General features: G+C 39.4%; 1 protein-coding gene across 9 annotated transcripts in view; it reads right to left on the minus strand.

Annotated features, from left to right (window-relative positions):
- Positions 1 to 1468: 1468 nt before the first annotated feature.
- Positions 1469 to 14800, minus strand: part of Eps-15 (Epidermal growth factor receptor pathway substrate 15) — a 73143-nt gene continuing 59811 nt past the window's right edge. For 6 of the 9 annotated variants that reach the window (XM_076183915.1, XM_076183916.1, XM_076183914.1 and 3 more), the window contains 5 exons: positions 13445 to 13514; positions 13264 to 13337; positions 13045 to 13155; positions 11803 to 12132; positions 1469 to 7404 (listed from right to left, as the gene is read on the minus strand). In XM_076183915.1, coding sequence (XP_076040030.1) covers positions 6376 to 7404; positions 11803 to 12132; positions 13045 to 13155; positions 13264 to 13337; positions 13445 to 13514 — 1614 coding nt within the window. In that variant the 3' untranslated portion in view covers positions 1469 to 6375. The other 3 variants (XM_076183921.1, XM_076183922.1, XM_076183920.1) reach the window with 3 other exon arrangements.

Raw genomic sequence — 14800 nt, forward strand, 5'->3', positions numbered from 1 at the left:
TGGTTCATTTCTCTGTTACAGACTCATTGTTACTGGATTCTAGAACAGTTTTATGTAGTCTAAGTCAGCACTTTTTCACTTTATCATATTTTTTCTCTCTCTCTCTCTCTCTGACTGGTGGAGCAATTTCCTCCAGTACATCAAGTGACATTCTATGCAAATTATTGAAAAGATAATAGTTTGACAGTCATTTTACGGTGGGAAAGTGCTGGGGTTGGGTTAATTGGAGGTTGGGGAAAAAAAAGCCCAATGTGATAATGCATAGGAAGCATAGGAATACAATGTCTCTTGAGATTGGGGTTATACTCGTACTGTGCGTTTGTAACGCCCACAGCAGTTATCCTCCTCTACTGAGGGTAGGTAATTGCTATGTTGTTGTTATTGTTGTGGTCTCTATTATTATTATTACTATTTTTTTTTTAAGGGGGGAATTGCAAAAGAGGGACTTTGGTTTTGCGGAACGCAATTTTTTTTTTTGTCTTTTTTTCTTTTTTGATTCAACCCATATTAGGTTTAGGAAGGCTATATTTAGGGTACCTTTTGTATCCCTTCCGAATTGCGGGATGAGCAGAGCAGATCCTGAATAGGGTTACTCAAGTTATACTGGCTATTATCTAATCCAGGTGTTCTCAGCCATTTTCTCGTTATGCACCATGAGAGTCATCAGGCCTGACACAATACAGAATGGCAATATATTACTACTAATTAAATATACAGTGGTACCGCAATGCATGTAAAATGGTTCAAATTGTAATTACTTTATTCATCAGTTAAGCATCATCAAAAACAATGTAGTGATACAACACATGGAGCGAATCTTTTGCTATTCATCTAAGTATCCTTGTAAACCGTCCCGTGAACCCCAGGGTGAGAACCCCTGCTAATCTAACCATAGTTCGTCTGGTCGAATTGCTATGGTAGGTTGTGGTTAAATTTCCAGAAATCACCATCTCTTGCCCCTACCAGAGGACTTTTGGTTTATTGGAAGAAAAAAAAATTGTGGGAAAAATGTACATGGCTACATAAATATCAGTCCACTGCTGAACACACATTTCCTCATTCTTGACATAAAATTTCAGATGGGCGTCTTACGCCAACGACACCAACTGGGAAGTCGATTGATTTATGGAATTTCTTACTTGAGGGCCTAGCGCATCCAACTGGGAAGTGGAGGCAAAATTGTTTTTTCTTAAGCCTGCTCATGAATCTGTCCGAGATTTTATCTCCCTTTCCGAAGGAGAATGGATAGAGGGGGCTGCATGACCTCAGAATGGGATTCAGAACTTTTAAAGAAAACCCAACCCTCATACACTCTGGGTGCATTTCATTGTTTCCACTGTCAAGGGGATTTTCCTCAGCCAAATAAAATCGGCTGCAACAGCTACAATATATATATTTATATATTTTTAGAATAAAATGCAACAAAATTATAACAACATACCATTAGGTTGAGGATTTAAAAAAAGAATTTGTGAATAGTCAACATCTTTGTATTTTGAGAAACTTCAGGCATTCTCACTCTAATAAACAATACACAACTCCTTCCAACTCAACAGTTGTCTACAGGGGAAGTAAAAGATTTTAACCAAGATTTTCAACATCCACAGTATTTTCTTGTAGAAGAACGGGTTCCATAAATTTTCACAAGTGGAACATACTAAATTTCCTCAAAACTGACTTAGCTCAAGACATTTAGATTGAAGGAAGGCAAATAGTCACCACTGACTATACTGACAGTATCCCATCTTGCATCTTTAACATGGATTCCAGTGTCACTAATCCTTTTGGTTAAATGCACGCTTGTATGCTCCTTAATGCACAAGGATGTATGAGATGTGAGGCATGCTTTAAGTGTGATACAGTTGTTCGTTCATATAAGGCATTGTAAGTGTCCAGTATGGCGCAAATCAGCGTATGCTTTCCGGAAACATGTGCAGAGTCTGTCTCTCATGATTTGCACCTATGGATTCCCCTATTGCCAGAGATTATTTCAGAAACAGTATATAAGAGCAACCATTTTGTGGAGGACTGCATGTGTGTGAGCGAGTTTGAGATGCATACAAGTACATATATTTATGCATTTTATGAGAGCACAGGGTACCAGTGCATAATGCGCAAGTGTATAAGGGTTTTGAATACATGAACAAATGTATATTGTGTGCAATGCTGTATGTGTGTGTATGCATGCAAGTGTGAATGTGTGTGTGTGTGTGTGTGTGTGTAATTGTAATATACAGGAAAGGAGTTACACCCACAGGATCCCATCTCTTTAACTGTCGAACCTGGCTTTGTAGTGATTTAAGTCTATCAATTCAATCATTTCTTCTATTAAATTACTCCAAAAGCTGGTGTATCTGCATGGAAAACTGTTTCTTAATATCTTCTGGACACATTGTCATTTTAAGTTTTCCTGTGACCATTTGTCAATCTCCTACCCCTAAGAGAGATTCCTGTCAATTCAGCCCATTCTTTCCAATATGAATACAGTAATCATGCCTGTCACCAGTCATGTGTATGAATGTGCTTACCTACTTTGTAATATACAGCAAGAGAGTTACACCTTTCCAATCTGTTTCCAGTGGTAAAAGTATGTATGTGTGTGTATTTACCTTGTTGTATCTTACAGGAAGGGAAGCTATGCTTGTGGTGTCCCATCTCTGTATCTCACAGTGAGTGAGTGAGTGTGCGAGTGAATGAGTGAGTGTGAGTGTGTGTGTGTATGTTTAACACACATATCTACGCATATTATGTGAAAGCATGACCTTTGTGTGTCCAAGCATGTGTGTGTATGTCCACATGTGTGTTTAGCACACATATTTACACATTTTGTGTGAGTGAGCATGACTTTTGTGTGTATGAGCATGTGTGTGTGTGTTTAGCACACATAGCTATGCATATTATGTGCAAGTGAGCATGACTTTTATGTGTACGAGCATGTGTGTGTATGTGTGTGTATGTGTGCACACGTACTCATGAACACACGGGGGGCAAATGACAACCCTGAAAATATTTGGACTAGAATGTGACATTCTCCCTCCACAACAACTTGAAATGATATTCAAGATTAAAATACAGTATATTGCTTCAACAATAGATATCTATTTGCTAAGATCCAATATGACCTATCAGTAACTATAAATGATAACCATCCATCACTATCATAAAGAATTCAGTTTGAAGTGGGCAATACAGGAAAACACACATTTACTTAACATATGCCATAGTCATAACACACAAGGTATACAATAATTCACATATCGATGTCTTAAGCTTTCCAATCGAAATTTCATCTTAGAACAAGACACTGCAATACAACTTACTCAATAGTTCAACAACTATCTACTACCTCTCTCTCTCCATTCCTTTCTCTCACAACATGCACTATGAGTATGTGTGTGTGTGTGTGTGTGTGAGTGGTGTTTTTGTGTGTGTATTCATGTTTATGCACTACATGTACATAGTGTACACACTGTGTGTGTGTGTGTATTTACCTCTGTACATAACTAGTATACAGTAAAAGCAATGCTTGTTAGGTCCTGTCTTGTACTCTCCCATTCATCATCCTTAGCTTCAAATTCATGTACAGTTCCACCTTGATCTATATCTTACATGGAAAATTATATTTTCTTCACATCCTTTAGACATGTAGTCTTACAAATTTGTTCCCATGACCTCTTAAAGCCCTCCCATCCTTTATCATGATATCTCTTCTGTCAATACATCTATCCCCTTTAGTGACCTGACCTGTACACATATATGAATGTACATCTGTGAATGTATGTAAAATGTGTGTATCTACTTAATTGTATTTATGTAATTGTAGTATGCAGGAAAGGAGCAATGCGAGTTGAGTCCCATCTCCTACTCCCTAATTTATCATACCTTGCCTCAAATTCATGTGTGTGTGCATGAGTGTATATATGTACATGTGTGTCTATGCATGTCTATGTACAATGTGGATTCATGCATCTGTGTACAAGTGTGTACACTGTGTGTCTGCGTACATGTGTGCATGCATGTGTGTGCATGTATGTGTGCATGTGCACTTTTGTATTAGCATGTGTAAAATGGTCCATTCAGGTGCAAGTTTGCGCATGCTTGCTTGTTTCTCTAAGTCGGCCCCTTAATACATAAAACTGTACACATTCGGTCACTACCTGTCAGCTGCAGTATATTCAGTACTATAGAGCATTCATCCGCAGAGCAAAATAAAAAACAAAAACGAAAACCAAAAAAATATATATGTATATTTATATATATATGAAGACCATCACAAAGGACTGATATACTTGACAATGTACAACACACCGCTTACATTGGTCATCATTTTTATCTTTATACAATAACTACCTACATTATTAACTACATGGGTACTTACACAAGTATTCACACTAAAGACATAATACGTGTACAACGGGTTCGAAAATGGGCTATGGAAATGATCGAGTTCTGAATGGGGAGGACTTAGCAAGGGCAGGAGCAGAGCTACTTGGTTTGGTTGTGCCAATGTAGTGCAGACAAAGGCTACAAGCCAACATAAAAATACTATGGAAATTGCCATGCACTACTGGCTGAACTTAAATCTATTATCAATATTTAATATCAAAAAGGAACAGATGAAGGGAAAATACAGACTGAAACCTATGGTACAAATCATACTCCAGTAAATCATTCTATTTGGCTCCTATTACAAGCATTAAGTATTGACAACTCCATACACACTTCTAACAAATATTATTATACTGACTGGAAAAAATCTTAATTCAGGAGAAAAACCTATACAAGAATATGATACAATTGATTTCTCCTTACCAGTAAGGCATTATACACATCTTTTAAACCTATGTTCCTTGGGCAAGGAGCAGGGGAAAAGGTCATGGAAATATGACAAGTGTCTACTTTCAGTATCCAAATTATTTGGACAAAAGAAATACACAAGACTCAACTTGGCAGTTATGACAGAGGGCTCTGAAGATAGAGAGAAAAAATGAGAGAGAGGGAGAGAAAGAGAGGGTGGCAGGGAGAGGAAGACTAGAGAGATAAAGGAAGAAAACTCATGAGGTGCCTTTTGACAACAATGGTGGGTTACCTAGGCTATGGTTCTATGGAACTAAACCTTGCAAGGAAATAATATTGTTCAAATGAAGTGGCAGCAACAAAATGCTGATGATGCAAAAATAAAAAATTATGCTTCTGGATTGCAAACGATTATCAACATTAATCATATGCCACAGATACAACAGAGCAGAGTAACATGCCTACACTAGGCCAAACTTTACAGTTACTTAACCAATTTTGAATGGCAATTACTCATACTTCCTTAAAAAACAGATCTTCCAGTCAACCAATATGCACTTGCCCATGAGAAGGCATCCCTTCTATGTGATACTAGAAAGGATATATGGACAATAAAATGGAAATGGAGCAGCATTGGGCATGCGGCAGAACTTCACCACTCAAACAAACAGGAGGACTTGCTGGCTTAACAGTGATCATATCTCTTGGCAAAGGGCTATATGGCATTCTTTTCAAAAGTGGTCAACTCTGGAGCATTAATAAAGAGTACTAAGCGTGGAGGCTTCTGCTTGTACTTTTCAGCAAATCAGGGTGCTGTGTTTGCACCATACAATAACAATGGTACCTACACAAGTCTCTTTAAAACTTTGGAGTTATCTTTGACACATATCACTCAAGCATAAATACTGGTGCATGCATGTTCACAAAAATTATTCATACAGTAATGAATTATCATCAATCCACCCCCCCTTCAGCACTAATTTCCCACAAGATGATAAGATCTAATTCCACAAGAGAGTCCAGCCAAAAAAAGAACATAACATCACATGAACAGAACCACAGAAAACCTATAAGAATAAAGTAATACCTTTGGATTTTGGGAATGATTAAATTGTTCTTCAAACCTGTTTGACAAAACAAATCTATTACTAGACGATAAAGTGCCCCTGGCGACCAACATGGCAACAGTTAACCTCTGTTCACAAACGTACATATTATGCTGATCAGCTCCTATGCGTACAAAACCCAAGTGCGTTTCATGCATAACAATCACTCATTTGGTTCATTTGAGAAAAAAAAAAATCTTTAAGTCTCGTTACTACTAATTTACGCTCCCCTTTTTCAAGAACAACTCAGCTGAATCCTTGAACTGCAGCCGAGGTGGGGACCATTTCATGACACTATTGGCTCACCTACTCTACAGTGAGAGTTCAAATATCTCAAGTATACATGTCTTAACAGCAAGAGAGTAACAAGTATGCATGATCACATATCCTTAGGTAGCAGCAAAAGGAGGCTACCTAAACAAAAGGCTCAAACACAACATTTGCCTGATATCTGCCTTACATTCTTAAAGACCTACAGCCCAGTGGAGGGTGAGCGAGAAGACGGGATAAAAGTATCAGAGTTTCTGGTCTGCGTATCAGCTGAGTGACCATAATTTTTGGATAAAGTCAAGGCCAACTCCAGATCTGCATTCTCCTGTTCTTCTTGATGTTTACGCTCCTCCTCCAGCCTTAGACTCTCCTTGGCAGCCCAGGCTAGTTGTTCATCTTCTGATATGACTTTGTTAAATAACATATTTGACTTAGGTTTGTTTTGACTTGAAGATACAAGATTGCTTCCCCATGTTAAGTTTTCGTTCAAAAGATCTTCGTTACTCTTCCACTGATTCTGTTCTTTGTTCAATCCTTTTGTGGTCGACAAAGGATCAAAATCAAAACCCCCTGGATTATCAAGAGCAGTCTTTGATCTGACAGGCATAGATTTTTTTGCCTGGAGGGCAAATGGATCCCCTAATGCAGACTTGGACCTATTCCATATGTTTTTGTTATTGTCTGTACCTTCAAAATCGTCAAATGCAAAGCCTGTCTTAACTGCTCCTGATGTAGTTTCTGTACCTAATTTACAATTATCATCTGGGAAACTGCCTCCGAATGGATCTGTCTTGCTGCTTGTGAGGTTCAAGTTAGGGTCATCTGCATTAATACTTGCGGCAAAAGGATCAGGCTCATCATCCCACGAAAACTTGTCCGCTTCTTTAAAGGCATCATCCGAAAACGGATCGTAATCTCCACCAAAGGGATCAGTGGAGAACCCAACCACTGAATCCGAATTACAAGTAAACACTGAGGAAGAGAAGACGTTTTCCACTGGCTCAGAACTTTCCTTAGGAGCATTTTTAAATGGGAGACTGAAGGGATCCAAGTCTGACGGTGTGGTAGTGGCAGCCGCAGGAGTACCTCCTCCATCTCCGCCATCCGGTGCATCCAATTTGAACTCTTCCAGTTTGGAATCAAATTGGCTGCTGAAGCTGGTATTTGTACCATCTTCCATGTCTCCCCAGGGTGAAAGCTTGGATTCTGCAGAGGTGTTGGTGCTGGAACACTATGATAAGAAGGGAAGTTGGATCAGTGCTGCAAAGGGAAGAAAGAAGAGGGGAACCATGTTATTGCAGGATATCGCCCCAGGCTTTGCTGCTGCTACTTCTGTTTACAAAACAAAGAAATAAATCAAAATAAATATCACAAAATACCAGGAGAGAAAAAAAAGTGAATGGACAACAAAAATATGAATGTACTACAATGACAAAAAAAAATTATAATAACTAGAATACATGAAATAAAAAGGAAAAACATTTATGCCAATAACAATAAATACTCAATGGATGCTAAAAGCAAGGCTTACAACAACCATGAGGGCCAACTAAACATGAGGCCCTTTTAGGCTTCAAGCTGTGGCTGCACAAATTTGAACTGCTGCATCACCATACATCAGCATGCTTAAAAACTGAAAACAAAAAAAAGGGACCAATCTCAAATACAGTGGTTTACAGTTGTATTATGGTAATGTGAAATACAAGAGCCTTGGAAATCAATTATCAGTTACAGAACATAGCTCTACAATCCCCAGGAAAGTATAAAAAAAAAAAAGTGAATCTCTAATTTGGTGCTACAAAGAAATCGCAACAACCCAAGTACTTACTTTCCAAGGCTCCTTATGGACTGGTTGGCCATGCAAACTAAAAACAAAAGTTTTAGGGCAGTATGGCTTCATACATATGACAACAGGAAAGGCAGTCCATGGATCATACCTGAACCAACCCACAATTAAACAAATCATGCAAATAAAATGGAATTTGGGGCAAATTTGATAAGAATACTAAATACATAGATACAAATTACATCAAACATCAAACCTTCATTGATCCTTGAAGTTAGGTACAAGTCAATTTTTTACATGTTGGTGTTTGTGCATACAAATGCATGTATGTATTTCCCTTCTTCAGCAGTAGAGGATTTAGTCCATCTCACTTATTCCATCTCCTTTTCTTTCCCAGTTCAATTCAAACTAGCTTGTTCTTAAGTCCAAATATGTATCTATACACCAAAGGCCCTTTCCTCCTTCTTATGGATATGGCTAAGGCAAAGCACACACCCACATTATAAAAACAAAGTCAACCCATCTCAACACCTTGTGTAATTATTTCACCCCTTTACAGATTTTGCATCTGCTTATTATCTGTGACTGTAATGTCACAAATGACTGAATGTACTCTCTCAAGTTGGGATGTGTGTATTAAGATTACCTTACCATATCCATTTCCCTGGACTCACTAAAAACCTATGATATTAAGTAGCTTGCAAATCTCAATGTTTTCACGGAGATCTCAAAAGAAGTAATATTGTTGTCAGTGTTGCATGCATGTGAGGTGATGAAGGATAAGTTCCATGTCTTCAGCATAACACGAGCATCTGGGGCATGTGTTTTGGCTCTGACCAATTATATGTTAGTAGTCTTAATGCCTGATGGTGACAACCTAAGTGGCAAGGGTGACTAGTTTATCTTAATAATGTCTTTTTTAGAGTAATTGTCTTTCAGGATGCCTGGTTTAGCAGTCTGGTGTATTGTTGGCTGCATGTTATTGTGAACTTAAAATCTGCTAAGTAGCATGCAGCTGATACTTTAAGGTCTATATGGGTTGCCCCTATGGACCAGAGCCACACATTATTTTGTCTGTGATAGAGGAAATCTATTCATATAAAATGATGCTACTTTATTATATTGTGACTGCCCCTCCATTATGCTGTCCCCCAACTCTTAATACTGTGCTTAGAGTAAACTGCTTAAATGAGAAAGGAGTAAAAGAAGCTGAGGGAGGGGTGGAAGGGAGTGAAGGATAGAGTAGAACTATGAGTGGAGGAGGAATGGGGATGGTTCAAGGATGGAGTCACAAGGTGTGCAAAGATGGTGTGTGGAACAAGGAGGATGGGAGGAAATAGAAGAAAGGGTATTGAGTGGTGGGATAATAAAGCAAAGAAGGATGTAGAACAAAAGAAATAAAGCATACACAGATTGGTTACAAAATACATACATACATACAACCAAAGGATTTTTCCCCCTTACAAGGGAGGTAGCCAAAAAGAAAAAGGCATAAAAACCATTCCCACTCATTCCATCCCTAATACACTCCACTCCCCTCCACCCTCTACACTCCCTCTTATCTTGGCACCTCCTGAATGATGGGTCATCCCTGCATCTTGTCCACTGCCCTGGGTCAGAGACAGTGTCGCAAGACACAGCACATCCACAGCAAGGCCACTTCATAAATTCGGCGACATCCCCCTCTCCCTCCCCTCATGCAGAAAAGGACAAGACAAGGAGAAATCCCTTCAAGCTGCATCAAATTTTTCACACACATACTACCTCACCCCCCATCCCCCCACCCATTCCACCTCATGCATCACAACATCATCCATATACAACCATTCTCCATTCACCTGTCTTCTGTCCTCTCCCACCTTCCTCAACAGACATTCCCCTCTTGCCCAAAGCCCCTTTCACCCCATCCATCCATCTCATCCTAGGTCACCCCCTCATGTTCATTCCCTCCACATCTGCCTTCCATACCTCTTTTACTAGTCTTTCTTCATTCATTCTTTCCATGTGTCTACACCACCCCAATACTCTTTCATCCATCCTCTCTCCCAACTCCCTTACCACCCCTGTTCCCTTCCTCACCTCCTCATTTCTCACTCTATCTAGCCTAGTAACCCCTATCATACTTCTCAGACACTTCATCTCAAACACATTCAAACTCCTCTCTTCCTCTCTTATGTTCCATGTTTCTGCCCCATACAGTGCTGTTGGCACAATCACTCCTTCATACAATCTCCTATTAGCCTCTATTCCCAAATGTCTATTCTTCATTACACTTTTTAATCCATCAAGGCATTCTCTCAATCTACATTCTACCTCCACCTCCATTCCATCCTTTCCTGCCACATTCACACCCAAATATCTAAAACTATCCACTTCCTCCAGTCTCTCTCCCTTAATACTCACTTCCAGTCTGCTGCCACTTTTTCCCCTTGTACATCTTATCACCTTACTTTTGCCCACATTTATCTTTAACTTCCTTCTTTCACACTTTCCCAAACTCAGTCACTAACTTCCTCACTTCCTCCTCTGATCCTGCTACAAGCGCAGATGTCATCCACAAACAACAGCTGGCTTATCTCCCACTTTTCTCCATTTTCTTTAACCATCTCCAATCCCTGACCCACTACCCTTGCATTTACCTCTCGCACCACCCCATCCATGTATAAATTGAACAGCCATGGTTACAACACATCCCTGACGAAGTCCCACCTTTACCTCAAATCACTCACTCTCTCCATTTCTAATCCTGACACAGACACACACACACTACTACTCTCATAAAAACTCTTGACAGCTCCTAAAAGCTTTCCTCCTATCCCATATATCTGAAATACCTCCCACAGTGCCTTCCTGTCTACCCTGTCATAAGCCTTTTCCAAATCCATAAAAGCCCAAAAAACATCCTTACCTTTTCCTATAGCTTTCATAAATATCTGTCTTACCACAAAAATCTGATCTATGCAACCCCTACCTGTCCTAAACCCACACTGTTCCTCACCAATTACTCCCTCTGCTCCTCTCTTAATCTTCTCAATCAAGACCCTCCTATAAGCATTCCCAACTACACTTAACAAGCTAATCCCACAGAAACAACTACACCCACACTTGTCCCCTTTTCCCTTGTAAAAGGGAACTATACAGTCCTCCAGCACTCTACCCTCTCTTAAACAAATATACCTTTACCAAAAGGCCTTTTATAGGGGAAGTGGCCAAGCCAAACCTTACAACCCTCTTTCACCCATCCCAAATCTCACTCCTCTTAACTCCTCATGGATGAAGGGTTACCCCTATCCCCTGCCACACTGCTCACCCATCCCACACCCATCCAAAAACTCGTTTATTATCCCTCACACCTTAACTACTCATATATGCAGGGGTTATCCCAGCCCCTGCCCACTAGCCAGGTCAGAGGCAAAGCAACAAGATACAGCATCTCTACAGGAGGTCCCAACAGCCAAAGCTGGTTGTCTCCACAGTTTCATTACATCTCCCCTCCCCTCCCCACCCCCCAAAAAAAACCATTCAATTATCCTTTTCTACTAAAAAAAATTATGTCTTGTTTGTGTCCTGTTTTTAACATAATACTGTATGATTTAAATCAAACTATTCATACATACAAATATAACTTCCAATTCTTAAACTCGGTGTATTGATTTACTTCATAATCCCTTCTACTATTAAATAACTTTTTATTAAGAAAGCAAGACATGCATTTCTATCATGCCTGTGATGCAGATATCTGAAAGTGCGATGGCCTGGACAGGATACAAAAGTGGGAGCTGGTCTTTACCCACAATAAAATAAAAAATAGAGAAAGCGAGAGAGAGAAAACACTAAACTTACTTTGTTATCAAAATTAGCAAAATCTGCAAAGTCGGCAAAACCTCCATTGTTCGTGTTGGTGTTGGTAATGGTTGAGCCCCAGCCCCCTCCAAATGGATCATTAGCATTATTCCCTCCTTCAGTTTCTCCAGATGCTGGTTGTGGCTTATTGGCTGATGGATTGTTGTTGGAATTGATCTGTGGTGGAGGGGGTTTTGCTGGGCGGGTCTTGGGTGGTGCTGGCCGTGGCGGTGGCTGTTTGGCTTTCTTAGGCGGTAGTGCTGGCGTAGGACTCTCTGGACGTGGAGGTGGCCCTCCACTGAAGGGTTCACTTCCAAATGGATCATTTGCCTACAACACAAATCAAAACTCTATTAAATCTATATCCAAATACTATACACATCTACCTATATAGCAAGGACTTCTTCCCCTTATAAGGGAGGTAGTCTCATACTATATACATATACACATATATAGACAATCAAGGTTTTACATGAACAGTGATGTAGTCAGTCTGCTCACTGCCCTGGTCTCTCTTCCAGAAGACCAATGTGCACTGGTGGTGCAATCAAAAGCACATGGGGTCTTTCATCTTCTTAATCACAGGACTTACATCTCCCTAATCCCACACAGGACTTTCACCTGCCCCAATAGTCCTAGCACATAATACAAAGGAGATGATCTTAGGTAGCAGCAGTACACCTTCTGATATATTCTTCTCCTCACCACCTTCTTAGGCACATGCGAGTCAGCAATGAAGAGTGAATGGTTTGAGGTAAATGCTGTGATATGTCAACATGGCAGTTCAGTATGTATATGGATTAGGTGGTAAGGGAATTAAATGAAAGTGTTTATTAAAGGTTAGTAACTGGTGGATGACTGGAAGGACTTGGAAATTCATCTAATTGTTACCTGCAGATGACAATATAACTTGTGGCTGATTCTAAGGAGAAACAAACAGTTGGTAACCAAGTTTAGAGAGAGAGAGAAGAAAGTTATGACTGAATGTAGGCAAAAATGAAGTGATGAGATATAAAAGGAATGATGATGAATGTAAGACAAATGTGCCCATTGAGGGCAAGTGGCTTGAATAAGCAGAGTTTTAAGTACACTCAACACTCCAAAATGAGGCAGATGGAAACAAGTAGGTTCTGGATGTATGTGATGTCTACTAAGCAAGAGAGTACAAAAGAAACAAGTAATGGTGGGAAAGTCAATTACACTCAAAACAGCAATTGTTACACATCTAAATGATCTACTCACCTTTGGCTGGTTGGCAAATGCATCCCCTCCAAATGGATCACCACTAGGTGTTGGCGTAGGGTTATTGCTTGTGGGGTTGTTACTGCTATCCCAGCCACCAAATAGATCGACCTGAAATTTCATTCACACGTGTTTACTAACAGGGGAAATATTTTTCATTAACATCTCAAATAATTCTGAAAATTGTGTTTTATAAAATAAAATACAAAAATTACTCACATTGTTTTTAGTACCACCAAATGCCGATGCAAATGGATCATGAGCACCACTAAATGAAGTATCTTTTGGTTTAGCTGAAAAGAAAATCAACAGAATATCACTATTCAATTCAAAACGAGAAAATTGTACACACAGTATCTGACACACTTCTTAGAGAAGCAACATTAAACTATGAACATACATATAGTGCTATCATCATTAGAGTCTGATGTCCCATTCTGCTGAGGTGGCTCTTCCTCCTTCGGGGATTCCTGAAATTATCCAAAAAGAAAAAAGCTTATTCCTCTTCTTCAATCCATTTTCATAACACAACCTTACCACCTTAGGCTGATTTGTTCTACTCTTTCTGTACCCCGAAGTCCCTTCTGAAATTCTATCATTCCTTCCTGTACCACATTTCCTAACTACATACACAGCCCTCAAACACATCTTTTCCAATGCCCCCACACACAACTATTATCTCTTATGTTCAATATCCTGGTCTCATTCCCATACACAACAGCTAACATAAATACTGCTTCATACATTCCTTTCATCACTTCCAATGAAATACTATGCAAAGACTGCACCTTGTCATTTTCCCTGCAATACAGCCCGTTCATGCCCAATGCACCTCTCATGGAATAGGTGTCATAGACCCTAAACCATATTATTATTATTATTAATTATTATTATTAATTATTATTATTAATTATTATCATTATAATAATAATTAATAATTAATTATAATAATAATACATACATACAATCCATATATGATTTTTCCCCCTTACAAGGGAGGTAGCTAAAAAAAACAAAGGCATAAAAACCACTTCCACCCATTCCATCCCCAACAAACTTCACCATCCACACCCTTCCCTCCCTCTTATCTTGGCACCTCCTTCTGCAAAAAATAAATAAAATAAAATTAAATTAATAAATAAAAAATAAATAATAACAAATAATAAAAAGTAAAAAATAAAATAAATTAAAAAATTAGAAGAAGAAGAAGAAGAAGAAAAGATGAAGAAGAAAAAGAAGAAGAAGAAGAAGAAGAAGAAGAAGAAGAAGAAGAAGAAGAAGAAGGAGGAGGAGAAGACGAAGATGAAGAAGGAGGAGGAGCAGAAGAAGAAGAAGGAGGAGGAGCAGAAGAAGAGGAAGAAGAAGAAGAGGAAGAAGAAGAGGAAGAAGAAGAGGAAGAAGAAGAAGGAGCAGAAGAAGGAGGAAGAGGAGAAGAAGAAGAAGAAGAAGAAGGAGAAGGAGGAGGAGGAGGAGGAGGAGGAGGAGGAGAAGGAGAAGAAGAAGAAGGAGGAGATGAAGAAGAAGAAGAAGAAGAAGAAGAAGAAGAAGAAGAAGAAGAAGAAGAAGAAGAAGAAGAAGAAGAAGAAGAAGAAGAAGAAGAAGAAGAAGAAGAAGGAGCAGCAGCAGCAGAAGAAGAAGGAGGAGGAGGAGCAGAAGAAGGAGGAGGAGGAGGAGGAGGAGGAGGAGGAGGAGCAGAAGAAGAAGAAGAAGAAGAAGAAGAAGAAGGTGACTGAGGAGGAGGAGGAGGTGACTTAGA

Source organism: Oratosquilla oratoria, chromosome 4 (assembly GCF_046742065.1).
Source record: "Oratosquilla oratoria isolate Oo_2021 chromosome 4, ASM4674206v1, whole genome shotgun sequence".
Lineage (NCBI taxonomy): Eukaryota > Metazoa > Arthropoda > Malacostraca > Stomatopoda > Squillidae > Oratosquilla > Oratosquilla oratoria.